Source organism: Crocodylus porosus, unplaced genomic scaffold (genome assembly GCF_001723895.1).
Source record: "Crocodylus porosus isolate Cpor-Errol unplaced genomic scaffold, CroPor_comp1, whole genome shotgun sequence".
Lineage (NCBI taxonomy): Eukaryota > Metazoa > Chordata > Crocodylia > Crocodylidae > Crocodylus > Crocodylus porosus.
Genome location: NW_017728886.1, coordinates 269,817,787 through 269,840,660, shown reverse-complemented (window position 1 = coordinate 269,840,660; position 22,874 = coordinate 269,817,787). Strand labels below are relative to the sequence as shown.

At 50.8% G+C, this 22,874-nt stretch overlaps 1 protein-coding gene across 1 annotated transcript in view; it reads left to right on the top strand.

Annotated features, from left to right (window-relative positions):
- ZC3H3 (zinc finger CCCH-type containing 3) overlaps positions 1-22,874 on the top strand; it is a 281,816-nt gene that overhangs the window by 164,141 nt on the left and 94,801 nt on the right. Inside the window, exon 4 of the mRNA XM_019553621.1 lies at positions 2,892-3,085. Coding sequence (XP_019409166.1) covers positions 2,892-3,085 — 194 coding nt within the window. The remainder of the gene's footprint in view (positions 1-2,891; positions 3,086-22,874) is intronic.

Below are 22,874 nucleotides of genomic sequence, written 5' to 3'. Positions count from 1 at the left end.
GGTAATGTAGGCCCAGCACTCTTTCCTGCTTATGCAGGGGGTCGGACTCGATGATCTATTGAGGTCCCTTCCGACCCTAGCATCTATGAATCATCTAGTCCAGTTTCCTAGAAAGGCCAAGCCCAGAAGACGACCAGGTAGGAGACTGATGCCCAGGGAAATTCCAGCACCTGCAAGAGCTTGCATAATGCATGCTGTGCACCATGTCTCGGTGGCAAAGCCCTTTGCAGCTGCAGGGGCCAGCTGCAAGCCTTGATGAATGGCAGTGGGTGAGGGTGCAGTAGGAGATGTGGTTCTTGGCATAACCATTTTAGGCTCAAGCCACCCCTCTGTAACTGTTGTGAGTTGAGTGGCACCCCATTTCAAAAACTAATTTATTTAATATAGTGCTTACCTGCTTGAAGAGGGGCCAAGGAGGAGGAGCAGGAGCTGGTAGGGGAGAGCCTGCGCTTATCTCTTCTCCCAACACCACTCCTCCAAGGCTGTGATGGCAGCCCAGGGCACCACGACATCCTGGCTGAGAATCACTGCTGAGGGTTGTTTCTCATTTCCATGCCAGTGGCCACTTGAGTCAAGCTTACTATCTAAGGTGCTTGATTAGTTGCTATTTTCGGAGCTCCTAAAAACAGTCGAACCAGGAAACCCCTTTTAATATACCATATTTTCTCACATACAGCACAACTTTTCCCCACAAAAGCATCCACTGGCAACTGGGGCGCTCGTTTTATATGAGGAAATATGGTAACACAGTTTCTGCCATTTAAACTTCTGCCAGGTGAAGTTGGAAACAACTCTTCAGCCAGTCCACAGGGAGCAGAGCAAGGAATTAGGGTTAGGGTTATTTATACCTAACTGTTGCTACTCAGTTACTGCAAGGAAAGACCTTCTTTCTTCCTTCTGCCTTGCAAGAGCAAGGTGTGCGCCTTCCCTTGGAGCACAATGTATGTGAGAAAATACGTCAGTGCTGCGAATCGCAGCTGGCCCTGCCGAGGCCCAGCTTGCGCCCTCGCTCTTCGGGTGTCCTTCCTCACCCGGCCGTGGGCTTCCTCATTAGGACGGGAGTGGGGAGAGGGTCAGCGGGGAGAATTGCAAGTGACTCGAACTCGGCTCTGTTTCATCCGGTGCCACCTTGCGAATCTCGGCAGCCCCAGAGGTTGACCCAGAGCTGTCTGTTCTCCGGGATCCCCATGGCGGGGCTTGTGCTCCTCCATTAGAAATGCTTGCTTTGCTGCCCGGTAATTACAGGGCATGTCTTTGCTCCCCTTAGGAGACAACTGGATGTGAGTGCAGCTTCAGAGGCCTGCAGTAGGGCTGAAGCAGCACGTGGAAGGGGTAGCCAGCGGCTTCGCCCCCGAATGATGCAGCAAAGCGTTTCATTTGGAGGTTTCTCTCCCTGCTTCTGTGGAGACTTGCCAGCAAATATAGGAGGTTGGTAGCCAATGGCAACAACCACATTAAATGAATAGACTGTCACACTAAGCACTAATAAATGTAACTATTACATTTTACAATTCTCTTTTTCTTTGCAGCACATCTTCATTTAAAGGTAATGCTCTCCAGGGTTTGCATTTTGCTGATAGGATACCAGGCCTTAATTTACAGATATTCTTCAGTAATGCGCGGTTTATATACGTTCTGTTAATAGCATTATGAGCATAGTTTGTACTAATACAAAATTAGAGCTCTAATTTGCATAAACAAATTACTGTTTGGATTAGTGCTAAATGGTTAAGACGACTGATATTTGAGTGGATTGGATTTGGCTGCCACAGCTCTGTTTGCATAACGGCATATGTACAAAAATGAGCTGCTTGGATGTGGGTGGGTATCCTCCAGGAGAGGTTGGGGCTGTCGACTGCAGGGGCTTCCCGCAGCCAATGAGCACAAATCAGGAGAGAGGGTCTGAGGGGCTGGTTCGCTACCTTTAGCGGCTGCTCTGCATCCGATGGGGTCATAGACAGATCCCAGGAATAATCCACCCCTTTAGTGTTGCAGGAGTCCCAGGGTTGTGTGCGTGGGTTGCTCTCTGGCTGCTGGGAAGGTATGGGTTGGTCTCCATTCTCCCTTGCACTGCCTGTAAAATCCACTTTTACAGCAGAAGGAGAAGCAGATGCCAGTCGCTGTGCATACGATCCTAGTCTTTCAGTTCCCAGTCTCTGCCCTGTCTGCTAGGGTGGGCACCAGGCAGCTCAAAGAGACCACGTTAGCTGTGCCAGGCTCTGAAAAGCATGTGGCCAAACAGCTGGAGTGATCTGTGGATCACTGAGCTAAAGCATTAGGGCCCTGTGCACTTCGAGCAGTTAGTCGTGGGTACGGTCTGTGGCGGGTTGTCCCACCAGCAGCAGAACGGCAAGCCTGCGTTCGTAGTGCTTCTTTTTGCAAGTGGGACTTGACGTCTCTCTGGGTTTCCTTGGCACTTCCATATGGCTATTCCAGCAGATGCTTCTTGGGGGAAAATGTGTGCTGTATGTGAGAAAATGTGGTATATTAAAGGGGGGTTCCTGGTTTGTTTGTTTTAGGAGCTCCATTACTCAGTTAGGAATAGCCTATTCATAGTACCCAGAGTTGGGGAAAGCCCTTAAAGAAGTAATCAGTGGAGTTAAACAAAGGGAATGGGGAATTAAGGAGTCTTCTCCTGCCAGAGCTGTGATACAGAGTGGAGGAGAGTCCCTGCAGTTATTGCAAGGATTGCGAGGCACCCCGTACCTTCCCATGGGGCGTTAGCAGGTACTGGCCCTTTTGGACTGAAGCTGGTCACCACTGAGGCTAGGCCGTGTCACCTGAGTGCTGCCTGCAGCCAGAGGTGCCCAGGGATCTTAGAAGGGCAGCTTTGTGCAGCAGCTCTATGGACGCACAGCTCACCTCCTCTCCTTGGCTTTTTGTCTTTGCAGATCTTTGGTGTTAAACCGAATGCGCCAGTCGCCTCAAGGAGGCAAGTCCCTGCAGCTGCAGCAGAGATGGAGGAACAAAGGGTATCGCTATATAGGAGGTGTGATGTACAGGGTGTCGGCGAACAAGCTGTCCAAAACCTCCAGCCCCCCAGACCGGGACAGCGACCTGAGCAACAAGATCCATGTCAAACTGGGTAAGGGTGAGAGAGTCTCTGTTCTGTGGTGCAAGTTCAGGCATCCGCCTGCATCCTTCAGCAAGATTGGGCAGCATTTGTGTGTCTCTGAGCTCACAGCATCGCACAGTGAATGGCGCACTTGTGTTCCTCACTTGCTAGTGGAGCGTCCCAGCTACCAAATGGTCAGGAAGAAGCATAAGGCTTTGAAGGTAGTTTCTTTGCTGGGAGAGAAATAAGCTGATTCAGACAGAGTGCTGCATCCTCTTGTCTGATGTATTGAGAAATATGCACGCTCCCAAACAGGGAAATTAGATGCTGAAAGCTAAGTGCCACTTACAAAGATGTAGCACCACTTTGTTAAAGTTCTTGGGTCAGCCTACGTTTCTGCTACAGCTGCATCTCCCCAGACAGGGTTTCCCTTCCCTGTGCAAATGTGTTAAATTGTGATGCATCTGGGAAAGAGCTTTCAGGAGCGTGTCCCCAAATAGCACGCGTGGTCTCCCTGTTGTTCAGCCTGAATTCAATTGTCATCAGCCCTCCCCTGAAACAGTGACTCTCACGAGTGTCTAGGTACTACAATGATGGGTCCCTATAACTAGCTAAGGGTATACGTACCCTAAAAAAAAAAAAAAGACCCAGCTGTCTGTGTCGTTAACATGGGTTGCCTAATTGGATGGCTAACTTGGGTTAAGCACTGGAAATAAGGTAACCCACAGCTAGCAGCTTGAGTGGAAGCCTGGTCACTTCTCCTCCATTGCTGTTTTAAGCCATGGTAAGAACGCCCCTCATCTTTATGATACAGATATACCCCTGCATAATATAGCTGGCTGGGAATGGCTTATCAAGTGCACAGGCGTTTGTTGTGTTTCCCCAAATTAAGCTTAATGTTGGTCCAAGAGTAACAGCAGTGATTCTTTCTGCAGCTACCCATTAAGCATAATTATTGGTGTTTCATCTTTAGCCTGTCAGCTAAATGAGGTGTCAGCCGTCGGCTGTAGTTGGAGGTAGAACAGCATGGCGTCGAGCGCTGGAATGCATTTCAGTTCCAGTCATGTTTAACGTCTAGCTTTGTGTTTTCTGCTTTAAGTGGTTCCTGGGTTGAGGGCCTGTTGTGCCTTTCCCAGTTGCCACCTGCACCTGACATGCGTGTATTCTGTAGTCGTGATAGCAAAGAAGATCAAGAGGGACAATTAAGCTTGGCAGAGTCGAACAGTTGGCCCATGGCAGCATTTTGGGTGGAGGTTTTGCAGGACGGGTTGAGACTGCATAGAGTGCAGGGGATGGAGGGTGGAGGCATGAATGAATGCTGCTTATACCTGGATTTACAACTGAAGGCTTAATTTGAGATGCTGCGTAAGCGTGAGGCTGAAAAGGGAGTTCAGCACATGAGAGCAGACAGAGTAGGCTGCATGAAAAGGCTTAGCTTCCTGGGGACGAAGGCTTCTCAGTTGGGATCACTAGAGTGGAGTAGGGTGAAAGGGCCCGTTCTCTGAGGATGCCGTGTCGCTGTTTCCTTGCCCAGTTGAGGGAGCATCCTTTAATTTTAGTAGGCTCCCTCCCTCTCCCCTGTTCAGCTAGAGGAAATGGGCACGGTATGATAAGCAGGAGGGGTGAGCACTTGGGGCCTGCTGACCACGATGCAACCAGAATTTAAATCCTTCTCTGGCCACATCTGGCAAGCAGCAACTCAGCAGTGCTCCCCAAGCCCCAACTTCACGTGAATGCAGATAAAGTGGGGCAGAATTTTAGGGATTGATCTGAATCCAAATGAACGCCCCCAAAATCAGTCTACCTCTAGTTTCCCCCTGCAAGCAACCCCAAAGAGAGCCAAGGCCCAACACAGGGGAAAAACTGACAAGGGATGCCCGCAGCCAGCACGGTTAAACAAACCCATAAAGAAGAGGATTAGGGGCTGAGCACAAGAGCTGTGAAGAGGCACAAAAAGCCCGTCAGCCGAAGGACCGGAGCTGCTGCTGGAAGTTTGGAAAACACGAGCAGAAATAAAGAGCAAATGGCAGCATCGCCACAAAGAGTAAACCTCCCTCCCATCCGCCGCGTGGGCAGTAAGTGGCGCGAGACAGAAAATCGAGAGTGGGAAATGAAGGGCAGGCGAGGGAAGGAACGGCAGCGGCGATAAATGCGTACGGCACATCATCTCCGTAGGTGAAGAGGGCAGAGGTTTAGCTTAAACCAAAGATTAGCTTCCCAGGCCCTGCCGATGGGAAATGAAGAAGTGTGCAGATAATGCTCGAGATGATGATGTTGAGGAGGTCAGAGGGGCACAAAGTTGATGAAGCATCATTTCCAGGTAATCTGCCTTTGGAGAGCATTAAAAGAAGTTTGGACAGCGCTTTGGAAAGGAAGCCGGGGCCGGCGTTTTCCCAACTTAGTCCTGTTCTGTGCAGTGCTGGGCTTCATGTTTTCACGAAGATGTGGAGGGGTTCAAGGAGGTCCAGAGGTGGGTGACAAAGCTGAAAAAGGGGTTGAAAGGCCTCATGGGGAGAGGCATGTCGTGCTAGCAGAAAAGACTATCGAATTGGGAGAGGGCACAACAGCAGTCTTCACATCTCCCTAAAGAAGAGGAGTTCTTCGCTGCAGTTTTTCAAGAGGAGACTGGTTAAGTATTGGACAGGGATGGTTCAGGAGTATTGCTGCAATTTTTGCAGGGGTTTGGGCCAGTTAGACCGTGAGGTCCCTGCTGAAACTGTGGTTCTATGAAATAAGTACTTCATCGCCCGCTCCATGGGTGGATACTGTGCACTGCCTTCCCCACCATTGCTTGTGCATGTGAGCATGGGTATGTACACCTTGCTGGTAGTTTTAAAAGATTGTGATTCGCAGAATCACAGACAGTGAAGGTGGGAAGGGACCTCAGGAGGTCACATCTAGTCCAACCCCCTGCTCAAAGCAGGACCAGCCCCAGGTACATCATCCCGGACAAGGCTTTGTCGAACCAGGTTTTAAACACCTCCAGGGATGGAGAGTCCACCACCTCTCTAGGTAACCTGTTCCAGTGTTTTAATACCCTCCTAATGAGAAAAATCTTCCTCATGTCTAACCTGTTCCACTGGACCAGTCAGTTTGTTGCCACATGCCGCGGGGGAAGACAAGGGGAGTGCGCACTTTGCAAAGGGTTGAGCAGAACTGGGGGGAAAGGAAACTCAGCTAGACCCCAGTCCAAGCAGGCCAGGCCAGGAAGCCCCACGTGCAAGGTCTTTGATATTAGGGATGGATTTTCCAAAGTGTCCGTGTGCCTTGACTGCTCTTAACTTTCAGTGGCACCCAATATCAAGCAGTTTGAAAATGCCACGGTAAAGCCCATGCTCCCAGAAGGAGAGACGTTGGTGTGAGTGTAGACGCCTCATTTCCAGGAGATGCGTTGGAAGGTATACGTCTGGGCAGAGAGCTTTCTGCATTATGAAGTGGTAGAAGGGTTGTAGGCATTCAGAGGCACGGCATATAGACTATTTCACAGCGAAGAAGGTTGCAGGGTGAAGCCTCCTCCGTTCTGTTAGGGACACGTGAGAAGATGCTTGTTGTGTGGTCGTGAGCTTTGTTGCAGTCTCAACCAGCCAGTCCATTCAACGTTTCAGCTTTGCCCCTTCTCTGGGCAAGCAGTCTGGGCCATCGGTGGGTGCATGCACTCGTTCTTGCTTTGCTCTTGATGGATTCTTGCTTCTTGACTCGGCTTTCCCATTGCCGTCAGGATACAAATAAGCACTCTCCGCCTGGAAGGACTTACCTGGCTGGCTGCCCACAGAGCACATTTAAGTTGCTGTGGCTTTTGAGTGTTTCTCCGTTTCCTCAGCAGCCTTTCCTCACTGAGGAGAGCACGTGCCAGCCTTGAAATGGGAGTTTTGGACCAGTTTTTTTTTCTCCAATTGTCCGAGTGCAGAGAAGTACGTGAGCAATTTGTTAAGCTGCTGGAAAGTGGCAAATTCACTTTCCAGCAGCTCAGCACAGGCTGGATGTGCAAAGGTTATCTAGGAATATCCAGGTCTAGGCTGAGACCATGCAGGAGGCAGTTTTGAGGAGAGAAACTTAAGTCTTAGATACAACTTTGACTCTAGGCCCTTTGAGCTAGGCAGCATCATTTCTTTTGTGACGCTGTGGTGGGGAGTGTAGGTAGTCTCTGGTGCCCCAGTTTGGGACAAAGCAATGGGAAAGGGGCGATGGCAGCACTAACTACAACATAGGGACCAGCCTGCTTGGGGCGGCTATTCAAGTGCATCGCCATCCTCCTTCCTCTATGCTGAAGACCCCTTCGTGGCTTACTCTGCGCGGGGAAAATGGGAAACCCACAGAGCTGTGGCTGGAGTAGACTGTTCTCCTCGTCTTCTTACCTCTGCAAGGTAGATTAGATCCAAAATTCAGCAGTTGCCTTCCAGCGACTTGGAGAGAAGACTTTCCCGAGACAAGACCGTCCCGAGAGTGCAGTTAAAAGCTAAAGAGGAGTCTCCTTTCGATGCGAGCAGCGAGTGGTCTATGACACACAGGTGGGCAGTTGTGCTCCACCAGAGGGCAGTAGCGCATGCACGCATGGCTCAGCTCCGTTCCTCTCCTGATAATAGCAGCAGGGATTAAATCCATTAAAGCAGGTGCAGAAGGATGACCCCTTAATGATCAGCCTTACCGCGACACCGAGTACCGGGTTCCTCGCAGCGGGCTCGCAGAGTGGAACGAGTTCAAGCGTTCAATAGAGCTTTTTATTTCATTTTGAAAAAACGTTCGGATCCATTTTCCCATAGAAGGTGTCGTCGGGGAGCGCAGGCTGCTAGCTGGTCTGTTCGTGCCGTTGACACCAGCAAAAAGCCAGCACGCCCTCTGATTGCTCGTGTCCTTACTTACACCCGGGGCACCGCTGAGACCCGCTCGGCTTTTTTTGGTGCTCCTGATGTCAGTGACCAGTGCAGAGGAAACATGAGACCCCGTGCTTGGGCTTGCTGGGCGGATGAACGGTAGCGGCTTGTGAAGGTGACGGTGTCTAAAGGTGACTTGTAAGAATTTTTTTAGCAGGACGTGGCTGGGTCGAGTGGGGCCACAGTCCCAGGAGGAAGCCAAGCTTACTTTTTTTTTTTTGTTATATGCTCAGGTTTTCCCCATGTGTGTATTTTTTTTTTTCCTTTAATGCTTTTTTGGGGGCTGCATCTCCAAGGTCCTTTCCAGCCCTAATGTCTATGAAATAGTCAGAGCAATAAGGATTTGCTAAGCCTCCCCCATGCATTAAACAGGGAGACCCCGGCTCCGCTGTGGGATTGCAGTGTACTTCAACGGGGAAAGTGGGGGATGTTCTCGGGATAGGGAGTGCCTGAGGGGGCCGGTGGCCTCTGATTTTGGGTGAGGGGGGACCTGTGATGAAGATCCCTTCTGTTCCAAATGGCTCTGTAATCCCTGCCATGCGAGGCACTGTTTATAAGCTTACAGCTGTATCTGTGCGCGCACGCTTCAGTATTTCCAGGTCTCCTTTGGAACGCAGCCATAATTCATCCTGTCCTGCAAGGGTGAACTCCAGTGAATAAGAGCCCTTTCCTTCAGGACAAGTGGAGTTGACAGGCTACAAGATGGTATTTATTTGCTGTGCACAAGCCTCTGCGCATTTGCTTAATCATCTGGATCTCAAGCACTTCAAAAAGTTTATTTAAAGGAGAGCTTTTCAGTTCCCCGCGGCTGCCAAATACAGCACGGTTTGGGATAACGCAGAGCGGGGAAACCCTCCTGATAGTTTAATAGCTGAGAATTTACCTAGGGTGGGTTATAATTTTTGCTGTGTGTTTCTGCTGTTCATCAGAATTTATTGGGTCGATATTTTGCCGCCTCCTGTCACAGCTACAATTAGAGTTATGATAAAGTCCTTACACTTGCTTCTACCCACAAATCAGCGGAGCTGCTGATCACACGCTCTGGGCCAGATAAGCTAATCGGGAAAGCTTCCCGCCTGCAGCCCTTGCAGGTTTTACAGGGGAGGCAGGGAGGAGCTCCTCCACGGGGAACAGAAGCGGTCGCTAAAGCCCAGGCAGCGGTTTGTCAAAGTCCACCTCCGCCGAGGAACCGAGCATTGCATTTCAGGAGCCGGTTCATGCTAAACAAACTGGGCAGGTTACTGCTTGAACCCAGCGTCCTCCCCTCGCAGGCATGGCTGCGACACCGTGCTCCTTTCGCTCCATCATGTCCTCCCCGGCCGCCTCCTGCCAGGAGCAGACAGGTGCTGCTGATTTATTATTTAACCTGCTTTGTTCCCAGTGTCTGTCTCTCGGCGCTCTGCCAGCCTCTCCCCCTCTGAGCAGCTGGGCTGCTCCAATTCACTTCCGCTGCCCACCCCAAATACCTGCTTTTAACCACCGCAGCGAGTTGGAATTTGGTCTCGGGGCTGCATCTCCTCCAACCCTGTACAATATCAGTGGCCAATCACAAGCCTGCCAGAAGTGATAAGGCAAGTCATCCGTCTCCCTAAGTGAGAGGGAAAGCAGTAGTTTTACTGTGGTTTGTCTGCAATCCACCTCGTTATCACGGACACGGGGAGCGGCGGAGTTGGGCCTTGGTGGGGGGGTGGGCAGGTTTCGTTCTGCCGGAGCCCGAGCGGGGGACGTGCAGGCTAAAAGCGGCCATTCGCTTGCAGCCTGTGTTTCCCCAAGCATTTCTTGCTGCGGCAGGGCCCAGCCCTGCTCTCAGTCTCCCTGACATCCCCACTGAAGGCAAAGTTCGGTCCATCCTAGTTAACTGCCCACATTGTGGCTTCCCAAGTGTTCCCTGTTCAAGGCTTTCCCCATTGTGCATGGGTGATTGAAGCTTACCAGTTTTCCTTAAATCTTTTCTACTCGTCTGGCTCTGTCCCCACAAACAAGCACGGGCAAGATCCAAAGAGCTCTTTTCCGTGTTTGGCCAACTGGGGGGGGTCCAGACTGATAAGAAGATCAGCTTGGGCAGCCGGAGAGGGGATCTATCCCCTTTTGTCCTATACTAATGCTTTGTCAAGGGCACAGCAGCGGCAAAGCCCCGGGAGCTCTGTCTACACTAGTGCAGCTCAGCTGGCGGTCACGTCAGGAGGACTTTATTTCTGAGATGCCCTTGGATAGGCATGGGTCCTGCCAGGGGAAGTGTAACACGTCACCATAAATGTGTTGAGAAAGTTTCCTTTGTTCCTGATAGATTATCATAATTTGGATTATCTTAATTTATTATTTGCCTAACACCTAAGGGTTCCTGTCAAGCTAGGGGCTGTACGCAGAAGAGCCAGAGACTTTGTGTCCCAGAGAGCATGCCATCGAAGAGGTCTCCCCTGAGGTTGGCATTCACCTCCCTTCCCTCTGGAGTGCCTACTGCTGTTGTGGGGAGAGCGGTCAGGAAATCAAGAGGTTATTTGTGTGAGCGAGCTGAAAACCAAGTGTATCTCCATATTCCTCTGAAGAAGAGTGGAAACTTTATCAGATGGTATCACAGCAATAAGCACAACAGACTCCATCTTAAAACATGGCGATACCCATATACAACACGAAAAGCCCTTGCTTTTCAAGATATTTTTTTTTGACTCTGTGGAAGACCTACATAAAGACAGTTTTGTCCATAGAAAGCCCTTCATTCCTGTTATGTTCTGTAGTGTGTGCATCTCTGTATGCACGCAAATACTATATATATCTTCGGAGTTTTCTTCCCATTGTCTGGTTTGATAGGAAAGTTATTCCACTTGTTGGGATCAGTGGGAGGTTTAGGAGCAATGTTGTTGTTGTTGCTGAAACAGCCAGACCTGAAACGCGATGAAGTGAAATGCTTTACTGCTAACACAGCAAGCAGCAACACTCTAAATCAGTGGCAATGGGGTTTCAAAACACTTGCTCTTATATCCCATTTTCTGAGACCTGCCTGCATCTCTCTCGCAGTGCACTCCCCGTCTGTGCGGATCACATCCTTCTGCGTCTGTTCCCTTTGGAGAAACCTGTGGCTGTCTGTTGGGGGACGTCCTCATCCTGAGTGCAGGTCTGTGTCATGGCAGTCTTCATGAGCCGAAGACTCTGGGATGAGCTGTTTGTCAAATGTGAAATTCTCCAGTAACCTGCAGGAAGAAGCAAATGTGTAACCAGATGAATGATTGGTGGAAGGACCCGTCTCTGCAATGAATTGTCCAGGTTGCTGCAGTTTCTAAAGCGTGGGGGACTTGCTGTGTTCTCGATGAGGGCTTGAAATGCAACTCTGCACTGACAGCAACTGCAGGAACAGCCATGTCGGGGTCTGTGTCTGCGTCTCGAAGACCCCAGGTCCAGGTTGCTCCTTTCAGATGTAAAACGGTGTGTGTTCCTTCAGCTGCCACCCTGCACGCTCCGCCTGGGACCCGAGCGCCTTGCTGAGTTCATTCTGGGTTGTGACTTCTCACCATTAGTAAATGCATCTGCAGGCAGCACATGATTAATTTTTGTTAGAGAAGCTTAGAAAATGAGGGTGGAAGGGAGCTCAGGAGGTCACATCTAGTCCAACCCCCTGCTCCAAGCAGGATCAGCCCCAACTACATCATCCCAGACAAGGCTTTGTCTACCTGGGTCTTGAGCACCTCCAAGGATGGAGACTCCATCACCTCTCTGGGGAGCCTGTTCTAGGGATTTACTACCCTCCTAGTGAAAAAGTTTTTTCCCAATATCCAACCTCAACTTCTCTTGCTGCAGCTTGAGCCCATTGCTCCTTGTCCTGGCATCTGCCCCCACTGAGACCAGCCCAGCTCCATCCTCTTTGCAGCCCCCCAGCAGGGAGGTGGAGGCTGCTGTTCAATCCCCCTCGGTCTTCTCTTCTCCAGACTCAATCAGCCCAGGTCCCTCAGCCTCTCCTCACCAGTCCTGTGGCTGATGAGCAAGACAGAACAGACTCCATCTCCTTTCCCAGTTGGGTTGGTTTTGCAGATCTATTTGGGGTGAAAATAGCAACAATTTCCTGTGTCAGAGAAGTCATCAGATCCAGTCCTTATAGGCAGCATATGGGATCCTCTGGGCTCAGCCCCTTGTCTTGACAGCAGTAGGACTTTAATGATCAAATCTGATGACAAAGAACCTCATTTGAACTAAAAACAAGCTACAGCTTGGCTCCTTCGCCTTACAAGGACTAAACCTGGTGTATATGGCGCTTGCACATGTAAGCCTCACGGACCCGGCTTAGCTTTGCCATTCACTTAGCAAAGTTTGTTTGCAAGATCCTTCTGCCAGCGCAGATCAGGACGCGGACGTAACATGCTGAATTCACTTGGGCAAGTATGCAAACGGCTCGGGAGAAATGCGCCGATGGGAATGCTGAGCTGGTAAAGAGAATTGCCCTGCTCCTCCGTGTCGCCCAGGGCACATCCGAAAGGTGCCTGACGGAAACAAAGGAGCTGTTTAACCTTGGCATCTTCTCGACAAGCCCAGTTGCCTTTCAGACACTTCGGGTACAGAAATGATTTCAGGGCTCGCTCCGAGACAAATGAGTGTGAACTGGACAGCAGGTTAGAACAGCGTGGCCCCTCTTACATCGCAGCCAGATGTGTGTCTAATTGGGCAGGATAAATAACATTTTCTTTGCTCACCAAGGAGCCTCCCTCTGTTTCTTCCTGCATCTAACAAAACAATATTCGGGCACCGGAGGAATTTCCATGAAATTGTGGAAATGGGCAAGAGGTCCTGGAAAAATACAGGCTTTCTTTATAATAAATTTGAAAGGCAGGGGGCAGGGGAAAAAGAGCAACCCAGTACAAGATTGAAAGCAGCAGAAACAAAATGAAGGCTTGACATTGTCCGGAAAGCAGCCCTGACCTCAATCTATTAAAGAGCTGCTGCTGGTCACAGTTAAAACTCTCGGTAACGCGATGGATTTGAAGGTGCAAAAGGCAACCGAGTTGCTACCAGGCACGCTCTGTGCTTGCTGCCTTTTGCTGGATTGGCTTTTCAGCCCCTTCCCATGCACAGATCTTCATCCTTGGAAACTCCCCCTCCCTTTCCCCAGCTTGGTGCCCAGGGCTGGAGGCTCCCACGTGCCTGCTCAGTCGCGTCCATGGGCACCTCCTTCCATCGCATGCAATGAGAAATGGCTCTGTTGTATCTCCTCCCCACGAATCAAGCAGGAGAGAGCGCATGCCGCATATGTCTGAGAGCGCGAGGGGGGTCTCGGAGTAAGGAGTTGGTGCAAAACAAGCTGGCCAGGCTGCAATCTTGGATACGGCTCCGTGGAAGACCGTGTTGGAGATTGGATGGCGGTGTGATGGCTGCACAAAATGCATTCACATTGGGACAGATTTGCAGCTCCTTCCAGGCTGGCAGTCCATGCACGTAGGACCCCCGTCTTAATCCTGCTCAGGTGCAGCTGCATGTTGGCCTGTTGGGGTCTTTGATCACAGGCCTCGCTGTTTGATGGATGCGGAAGTCAGGTGGTTGCACTTGGCCCCTGAGCCTCTTCTGTGCTAGCCAGATGTACGGCTTTATAAAAGCCTGGATAAGTAACTTCATATGTACCTTGTGTGGCTGTTTAAAAGTAAGCATATTCGGCATTGATTCTGAACCTTTTGGCTCTGGAAATCATTTCTAACTTTTATGGCAGCAGGACAGTCGGACATGGTGCCCGTGGAAGCGTGCAGTCTCCTTTCTTGGAGGCTTCAAGCTGGACGGGCGCTTGTCTGGGATGGTTTAGGAACTTCAAGTCTGCATGTGTGCAGGGAAAGAGGAGCAAGGGTAGGACTTAGATGGCTTTCCAGGTCCCTTCCAGCCCTACACTTTTATAATAGACCAGATGGATGAGTGGCCAAGAAGAGAGCCGGGGATCAGTTAGGCTAAGTGCCAAGTCTCTCAACATCTTGATGTGCAAGGAAGCTCTTACGAGCTAACGGGGCTGTCTCCATGCTGCCTACGCCAAGCGTTCAGCACCAGAAACAGCAGGAGGGTTTGTCTTTCTTTGTTTCCTTTCCTTTGCTTTTGGTTTTTAAGCTTTTTTTCTGCCAGCAGGACTCCACACTTCCTTTTTTCTGTATTTAATGAAAGCTACAATTCTCCCACAAGTCACGAGACTCTCCAGGAGCTGAGGTGTGCAATAACACCATGGCACCTGGCCTCAGCTTCTTCCATTACACTTTGGGAGAGGGAGAGCATGCTGTTTTGGAGACATTTGGGTGGCTTCCAGTACTGCACTGCTGGGCAATGGAGAAATCCCTTCAGGAGTTTCCCACCCTTTCAACTCACTTGTGCAGGGACATGGATCCCTCCACGCCCCCCTCTATGCCTCCGTTCCTCCTTGCATCAGATACAGAGGATGGACATTCCCTTTTCCCATGGCAGCAGGGAGCCTGCACTCATTCACATCTGTAAAATCTCTTGGAGGTGCTCCACGGACAGTCATGGAGAAGGGCAGCTAATAAAGATGATGATGATGATGATGACAAGCATGACTCCACATGCAGTTGGGAAACTCTGCTCTCTGTGAAAGGAGTAAAAAAAAAAAAAAAAAAAATCCCTCCAGAGCCAAGCTGGGAGCGGGAAGGATGCATTGGCAGAAAGTGCACTATCTGCTTGTTGTTTACCAACTAATTTTAGAAGTGCTGAGCGCCACAGAAATGCACTTTCCACATTTGCACAGATGATAAAGTGCTCAGCACCACCATCAAGCCAGTGATGTCACCGAGGACTTGTGTGAACAATCCATTCTCTATTTAGCTGCCTGGATGCAGGCCAGCACTTCAGGGCTTGAGTTAGTTATTATTATTATTATTATTATTATTATTATTATTATTATTATTTACAAGCAAAAAGGGTTTCAGGAGGCCGAGTGCTGCCACCCACCCAGCACCCTGCTCTTCCTTATTACAAAGGCATTAGAGGCAGCACGCTGCCAGGTGGCGTGCATTGCAGAGGTCCGCCTAAAGGACTCCTTCCCGTCTCCAGTCTTCCACTTTGGGGCATTGCACTCCTCTCTGCCCCCCACTTCTGCAAAACGGGGGTGTTGGTATCTTCCAGGCGGGTGGTGAGGAAGGGGTCAAATGGATGGAAAGCTCTGTGGAGGTGCTGCATAAATGTCTCTTCTTGTTGTCAGCACAGGGCTATCCTGGACAGATGTGATCTGCATTTCCATGGGGCAAGCCAAAGCTGTCCAACTTGTGGCCTGCAGGCCGCATGCGGCCTCCAAGGGGTCAGCTTGTGCCTGTCCACCCGGCTGCAGCAGCCAGGGCTTCCAAGCTCCCTTGTCTGAGATCCGAGTCCAAGGCATTCTCCAGCTTCCAATTCTTGCCCTTGCCCCAGGAAGAGGCATGGTGCAGGGCAACCCATGGCTCTGGGGGCACCCGAGTGGCAGGGTGCACTGGGGAGCTGGCAGACCGAGGGGCTGGGACCGTGTTGCGGTGGGCGAGTGCCCGTTGGACGTGGTGCAGCATGATGCAGTGGAGGGGTGTTCATGCAGACCGGGGGGGACATAGCTCATGTGGCTTGCGCTCCCCAGCTGCTTAGAAGTTAGATGGAAAGCAGTCTGCTGGGAGCTACCCGCTTGCATTAACCGGCCACTCTTCTGCAATCACCTGCTTCCTAGGCAGTAGGGTTTTACAGTGAGTTTAGACTATTGTTTGTCTATGCTGGTTTGCACGGGGCTGATCCTGCCTCAGGCAGGGGTTGGACTAGATGTGACCGCTGGAGCGGGTCCCTTCCAGCCCTGCTTCTCTATGATTTTAAGAGCAGCGTTGTCCATGGAGGGTTGTGGGTTTGATATGACCAGTCTGCTTAGCCACTGTGTGTCCTGTATTCACTCTCCATCACTGGAGGTGTTGAAGAAGAGGTTGAATGGCTGCTGGTCAGGGATGGTCTGGGCGTAGTGATGCCTGTGTGCTACTGTGGGGATTTTTTACACTTCTGGGCTTTGCTGGTTGCCCCCACCTTTCTGCTCCATGTTTCAGGGAGCTTTAAGTATCCCCCAGAGGTGCTGGGTGCTGGCTGAGCCCTGGCTGGGGATGGGGACAGGGCTGTGCCAATGCTCCTGCTGGCACCAACCCCGTAGGGTCCTGGCTGGAGGGTCTTGCCCCTGCGCTCAGGCTCAAACCAGTCTCCATATTTGGGGTCAGGAAGGAATTTCCCCCAGGTTACACTGGTGCAGACTGGGGTGGGGGCGGGGGGTTGTCTTCCTCTGCAGTGGGGGCACAGCCTCTATCTGGGATCTCTTGGCCCCTCTCCCCCATCCCTTTTCCCCTCCAAAACCTGCAGTTTTGCAGTGACTGGATCCCGGAAGGGTCTGATCAGGGATCTGCTGCTGCATGGTTGAATACAGCGTATATCTTCATCTAGGCCAGTAGCGAAGTTGAGCTCAGCATCCTGCCAGCAGACTCGTTTCAGCACACTGCGAGGCTGGGCTGTAGGGAGGCCCTGGGGCTGCAGGCTCCTGGGGGCAGGGACTCTGTCATTTCTAATTCTAAATGGCCGAGCCGTTTTGAGTTGGATCAGAATAATCTTGCTGCTGCGGCCCAGATGGGAGCTTGCACTGAGATCGGGAGAGTTTCGGAGGGTTCGGTGTTCCACGTGTGTCTTTCCAAAGCTTGGACATCGAGCAGCCTTGAACTGATGGAGCGTTTTCTGTTTGCCGAAACCAGAGGTGCGTTTCCCTAATAACAGGCTGCTCAGGACTTGTTTTCATCGACACGCAGACTTGTCCCAGGAGCCAGGGTGCAGCTCCAGGAGGTGAGCGTGAAGGCAGGGAGTGGAGCGTGGCTGCTTGCCTCAAACACGAGCTTCTACCTTGCTTTGTCACTACCTCGTTGGGAATGAGGACTCCTGCCGTCCGGTGAGTAAAATAAATTACCCCCAGCAGCCACTAGTGCTGATCGTCTGAAACGGTGGAACCCACTTAAATGAATAATAATTAAAGAAATAAATTTCCTCAGTGCCAACTGGAAAACTTTTTGTTCAGCAATAAAGCCAGAGCCCTTGAAATGAATCGCTGGCTGGGCGCGAAGCAGGCTGCCTGTGCAGCACGAGGGAAAAGTACAGGGACAATGTGACCTATAAAAGGCACTGCTGTGGTTAGAAGAAGATGTCTGCTGTGCGTTGAGATTGTGCATTACCTGGGTTCAGCAGAACCAGTGGTGTTGAATGGTTCAGAAGCGCCAGACAGGGAATGAGTACAAAGTGCGCCCTTTGGGAGCGCCGTTACCCTTATACAGTCGGCAAAATCGTGGGGACCTTGGAAAAAGCCCCTTGAAGCCGTGCACACAGGGCCCACGAGAGCAGCATCTGCCTCGCCTCCAAGGCAGCACGAGGGCTTGTGGTCACCTGTGCATAGGGGCTGATTTAATTTTGGTTTCCTTGTGGGGCTTCAAACAAGTAAAATGAGTTGGTGAAAGGTGTTAGGGTGACCACACTAGACACCCAGGACCTCTCTCCACAGAACAGGTGCAGTACGGGCAACGACTGCCTTCACCCGAACCCAAGACGATGTTGAACTGAAGACATAATTAGATTCTAGACATGGAAAATCTATCAAAGTGTTAATAATCTAAATTTGGGGAGGTTGCAGTTGTGGGGAGTAGCAGCTACTGCTCTGACCTCAGGCTCGGGGTTAGAGCTGCAACTACTGCCCACCCCTTGGACTCGCATCTAAGATAAGGGGCTTCCCCCCCTTACTGAACGAGGGGAAAAAAATCCCGTCTTGGATTTGAGTAAATATGACACCTCACCCCCATCCTGATATGGGGCATCTGCCTTGAGAATGGGGTAGCTGGGTCCAGCCCCTCTGTTGCAGTCAGTCCTTGGCCCCTTGGCTGACACTTCCACCAAGGCCATCTGCATGTCCTTAAAATGCTCCTGTGAGCCACTTGCGCTTCCTGTCTTGCCCGGTAAAGAGAGATACTGGGTTTATATGGTGCCCTGCTCTGACTCGGGCTGTGCTGTGAGCTCCTCCTCTCCAGCTCTTCCCTTGCAAAGCGACTTCCCTACATACAAAGCGGGTAGGGTGCACAAACAGCCCTTTCCACGTTTGCACAGGGAGCCTTGTCCATCTCTGCCTGGCTTCTGGGCACTGCAGTAATACAAATAAGAGGATCCTTGCTGCCAGTCTTTCCTTCCAGAGTAATGTGACTGATTATTGATTGCTCTCACCCAAGCAATAATCACAGCTGATTTTAAGGCAAAGCCTGCAGTCCTCAGTGTGTATAGGTAATGTATATGGCATGTACGCAGAAAATGAAACCATACCCAGACTTTCAGCTGGCATCTCAGTCCTTCTTCCGCTCCCTGGCCATGCGTTGAGCTGGATTCCCGAATGCACGTGTTCATCGACCTGCTGCGCACGGCTCTTTATCCAATGCACCTTGTAAGACACGGACTATTTTCCCCCAGCCCGTGCTTCTGCAGCTATCAGTGAAATGACCCGCTGCCCTTTTCCCCAGGGGACGTGGAGATCTGAGTAGCAGCTGAAGGATCTCTTGATCTTTGATAAGCTTTATTTGCCTGGCCTCTGCTGTGGTGACCTTTGGGGCAGAGGTCAGAATTAATGTGTTGAGGTCAGAGGAAAAGCGTGCCCTTAGGGTCCAGGGGCTTTGTGCCGGTGGAGCAGCTTAAGCAGGGGTAAATCCAGCCCTCTTTGTCCTGTGTAGAAATAACCAGGAAGTTTTAGAGCAAGGTGCTTCTTGAAGGGCTCTGTAAAGAAAAAAAAAAACCTCGAGTAGATGGATTGATTGAACAAGACTATTGTGCGGTTGGGCTGTGGATTCATTCAAAGGATTGAAAGAAAAGTAGTTAGGCTCTAGACCCCACTATTAATCATAGCTGTAATCATGCATTTAATGAACATGACAGCTCCTGTTCCCTCTGGAGAGACGCGCGGAGTCTCACAGCTGGGTTAGGTACAACAATCACTTCTCGGCGCGCTCGCTTGATAACGCAGGGAGCCGCCGGAGCAGGCGGCATCAGACCCAGATGATGCATTAAGAGAAGCGGCCCCGTTCCACGGGCTGCAGGTTTCCTTACAGATGATGCACCTCAGACAGGCTGTATCATTTTAACCAAATAAAAAGGCAAGCTAAACAGCGGTCCCTGCCGCAGGATATCAGCTAACCGGCCCACTGTCGCGGGGCTGTGTGCAATCAGTTATAAACCCCTTAATGTGCACTTCCTTGATGCGGTTTGCAACCCCCCTCCACCTCCTTGGCTGCTGCCTCCTGACTGTTCGCGTGGGAAGGAGTCCTTTCTATACCATCGATTTATATCTCTGCATCCAGGAGCCTTTCATGTCATAGAGGGAAGTGGTATGGAGCTGGTGCGATTTGTCATGCCGATCCAGGAGCTCTCAATTCGGCATTAGGCCTGTATTTATTTATTTATTTAAGGTACTGCTGCCTCCCCTCTCAGAGGATGCTTTATGCAAAGGACCAGGTCCTTTCCCCAGGGTTTGACCCTGACTTTGGAAGAAACCTATCTGTGTGTCCCTTAGGAGGTTTGCAATAGTGGAGCTTCAGCCCTGGCTTAAATTAAGGATCCACCTGGTTCCCACGGCTGCTTTGCACACCTTTTCCGGTAAAGCATCAAGTGCTTTGCGTGGGGAGGGGGACCTCATTTCGAGTCTCATCTCTCCCCACGTCCTGCCCCGCTCTAAGCATCCATGGTAAAATCTGCCTCTGGCAGTCTTCCTCCGCCCCAGAGGGCTCTGACTGCAGAGGCTTCGGGAGCCGGCTGCGGAGGCGCGGGCAGGGTCTGCGAACGCGTTTGCACCGCGAACCCCGGCGTTAGCAGGTTCCATTAACGAGAGGTAGTGAGAAGAGTCGAGAAAGTGAGGACTGGAGTCATTACCGCTGTTTACGAAATGAACTTGTCCCCTGCTCCCTGCACCTGCTGTGCTGCTGCCACGGGGCAGAGGGAATGTGCCGTGCGTACGCTGCTGCCACGTGCACCTCTGACCCTCTGCCAGGGTCCCAAAACACCTGGGCAGCCCAGCTGGGGCATCGTCCTGCCTGTGCCAGCAAGAGCCCAAAACCACTGCGTTCTAGTCCTCCTCCTTGCACTGGCTCAGCCAAGCTGCTCATGTCCCCCTCCTCAGTTTGCCCAACTGCAAAATGGGCGTAGCATAGCCCAGTGCTTCTCAACCTTTTGAGGCTCAAGGCACTTCTTGGAAAATACCAGCTTTTTGTTTTCACTCACTTTGCTGGCTACAGAAAAATAATGGAGCAGTTTTTCTGTTGCAAAAAACCTCATATCACAACTATAGATTCCTATTTGAAACCTGTGGGTTTATCGCATGAATTGTATGCGTGCACCTGATGTTGTGTAGCACCCCTGAAAGGATCTCAAGGCACCCCAGGGTGCTGTGGCACCCTTGTTGGGAATCATGGGCGTAGATAGACCATACCTTGAGCATTGGAGGTGATCGTTGAGACACAAAGCTCTTTGAAGTGTAGCCTAAGTGCTAATTGCAGCAGTCCAAATGTTCAGCGACTGTGGCTGTCCCGCTATCTGGCTGACTGGCCTGAGACATGGCACAAGGGGCCTGTTTTCCAAATGGTGAATGCAGAGCATTTCAGTCCGATGGTTTTTTGACAGTATTTCCTGCTGGGCATCCATAAGCTTCGAAAGCGCGGGGTAGCTTCATCATGTCTGGATGGGTGTTAACTCTGCCACGGGTATCTAGAGGCTTGTTGAGATTTGCAAAATGTTACTTTTGCACTTAAAATAAAATGGAGCCGGAAGCCGTTTCTCCTGGGGAAATCCCGCTGTATTAAAAAAGAGAGATTAGACTTCAGCCCTTGCAGACTGTTAAATGGGAAAAGGCTAAATACATAATTATGCAGTTTCTTAACCAAGAGCATTACGTACCCAATGGACTGTTTCCATCTTGGGTAAATATTTAGGCAGTTTTTAAATAGTTTTCAGAGCTGCTGTACTTTGGGTAAGTAATTAGGCAGCTTTGTGAAAATGAAAGCAGCGCTCGGAAGCAGCGTCTTGTCCCGCTATTGAGCTGTTGGTTTGTTAAATCAGTTAAAAACTCCAGGCATCCTTTCTCCCCTAACCCCTGACTCCTTTCAGGAGGAAAGAATGACTCTAGATTGTTTCAGTCGGGGGGGGCTATTCATAGTAAGTTATTCACAGGAAAATCCCTCAGGGCAAAATGTGCATTGTCCATGCCTTGTAGCACATTTTTTAATCCGTAATCTCTTGGCAGTTTTAAATGTTTTCAGTCCATGCGTAATCCTTTGGCTCCATGTGTGTGAGTAAATTCAAAACGCGCTACATGGAAACAGTTTGCATCTGTCTTTCCATAATGGCTCCTCTATGGCTGAGACTTGAATGCCCAAATTATTTAAAAGAGAGCCTGTCTTACGGGTGCAGGAATGCATTTGTAACCTAGAAACGCCTTTTGCATGCAATTGCACACGAGGATTAAATATCTGGAGGCATTTTTAAAAGCTGCAGCGGAGAGACCTACGGCTGAAATAGCCTGTCCTGTCCCGATGGCTGCACTCAAAACAGGATGTTGAAAACTGGGAAGAATGGCGAAAGGCGATCCAAGGTCTGAGAAATGTATTATAGATGCTGAGATGTGAAATCCAAGGTCTGACAAACATATTAGACGCTGTGATAGTTAGTTTAGCTTAGCAAAGTGAGGGTTGCAGCGATGTACTCGCAAGTCTCTAAGTGCCTACCTGGAGAGGAGACCGTTTGATATCTGGCAGACAAGATAATGAGGGAGGCACTGGCTGAAAGTTGAAGCTGCCCCAGTTAAAGCTGGCAGCCAGGTACATGGGGCAATTAAGCACTGGAGCACCTTCATCAGGGATCAGGTAGGCTCTGCGCCACTTGTCATTAATGAACCCGGCATGGATGCTTTTATGAGTTGTCTAGTCAGCCCGCCAATTTTGGAGCTAATTCAGGGCTTGTTACGGGGAGGCCAGAGTAGTTGAGTGTAACAACACTTCCCCGCTCCTGGCTTTTTAATCCGGGAATCCAGTGCAGCAGAAAGCAGGCTCTGGTCCCAGTTTAGGAATTTACTTTTAGTGTGTCCTTACGAGGCATCGCTTGAGCTCTGCCTCACCTCGATATCCCCTTCTGTAAAACGAGGCTGATAAATAGCCCCCTGAAAAAGCTTCCAGAGGCCGAGTGAAAGGCATTCTGCACGTGCTTTATTCACGGGTTGCACCCAAGCGGCTCTTTTGCGTGGGCCGGTGCCCAGGCGGCTGGCGTGGTTGCATATGCAGAGAGAGGTGCTCACGTTTATGAGCCCCGTTAGTCGCACAAACGGGCCATTTGCACCTAAATGATAGAGCCTCCCTCAGCTCCCCAGGCCTGGCTGTCGGCTCTCGGCCGGGCACACTTTCCTCCGGACTTGACTTTCCTGGAGAGTTCAGGCCCTGAGCTGTGAGCTGGGCTGTCTCCGAAGCTTTTGAAGCGAGGGCATGATTTCCCCACCTCCCCTGCAGCTGTCCACGCACCATGCTGGGTCAAGATGGGGGGAGATGGAGCACGACAAGTGGAGAGGGCTGCCAGCAGGTAATGAAGAGCCTTGCAGCCTGACTTTCCCTTCCTATACCTCTCCGCGGCCCAGAGCAGGCATCTGTCGCGTCCTGGTGTCTCGCTGGACAGCTCAGTCCATCCATTGCAATGCAGCAATGGCTCCTCCACCTGAGCACCTACTGCATAAGCAGCATCCCTGCCTGTATCCCTCTCCACATCCGCCGCGTATCAGCCCTGAGTTCCCATTTTCAAGAAGGGGAGGAAGGAGGACCCGGTAACTATAGGCCAGTCAGTCTCACCTCCATCCTTGGAAAAATCTTTGAGAAAATCATCAAGGCTCACATTTGTGAGAGCCCGGCAGGACAAATTATGCTGAGGGGAAACCAGCACGGGTT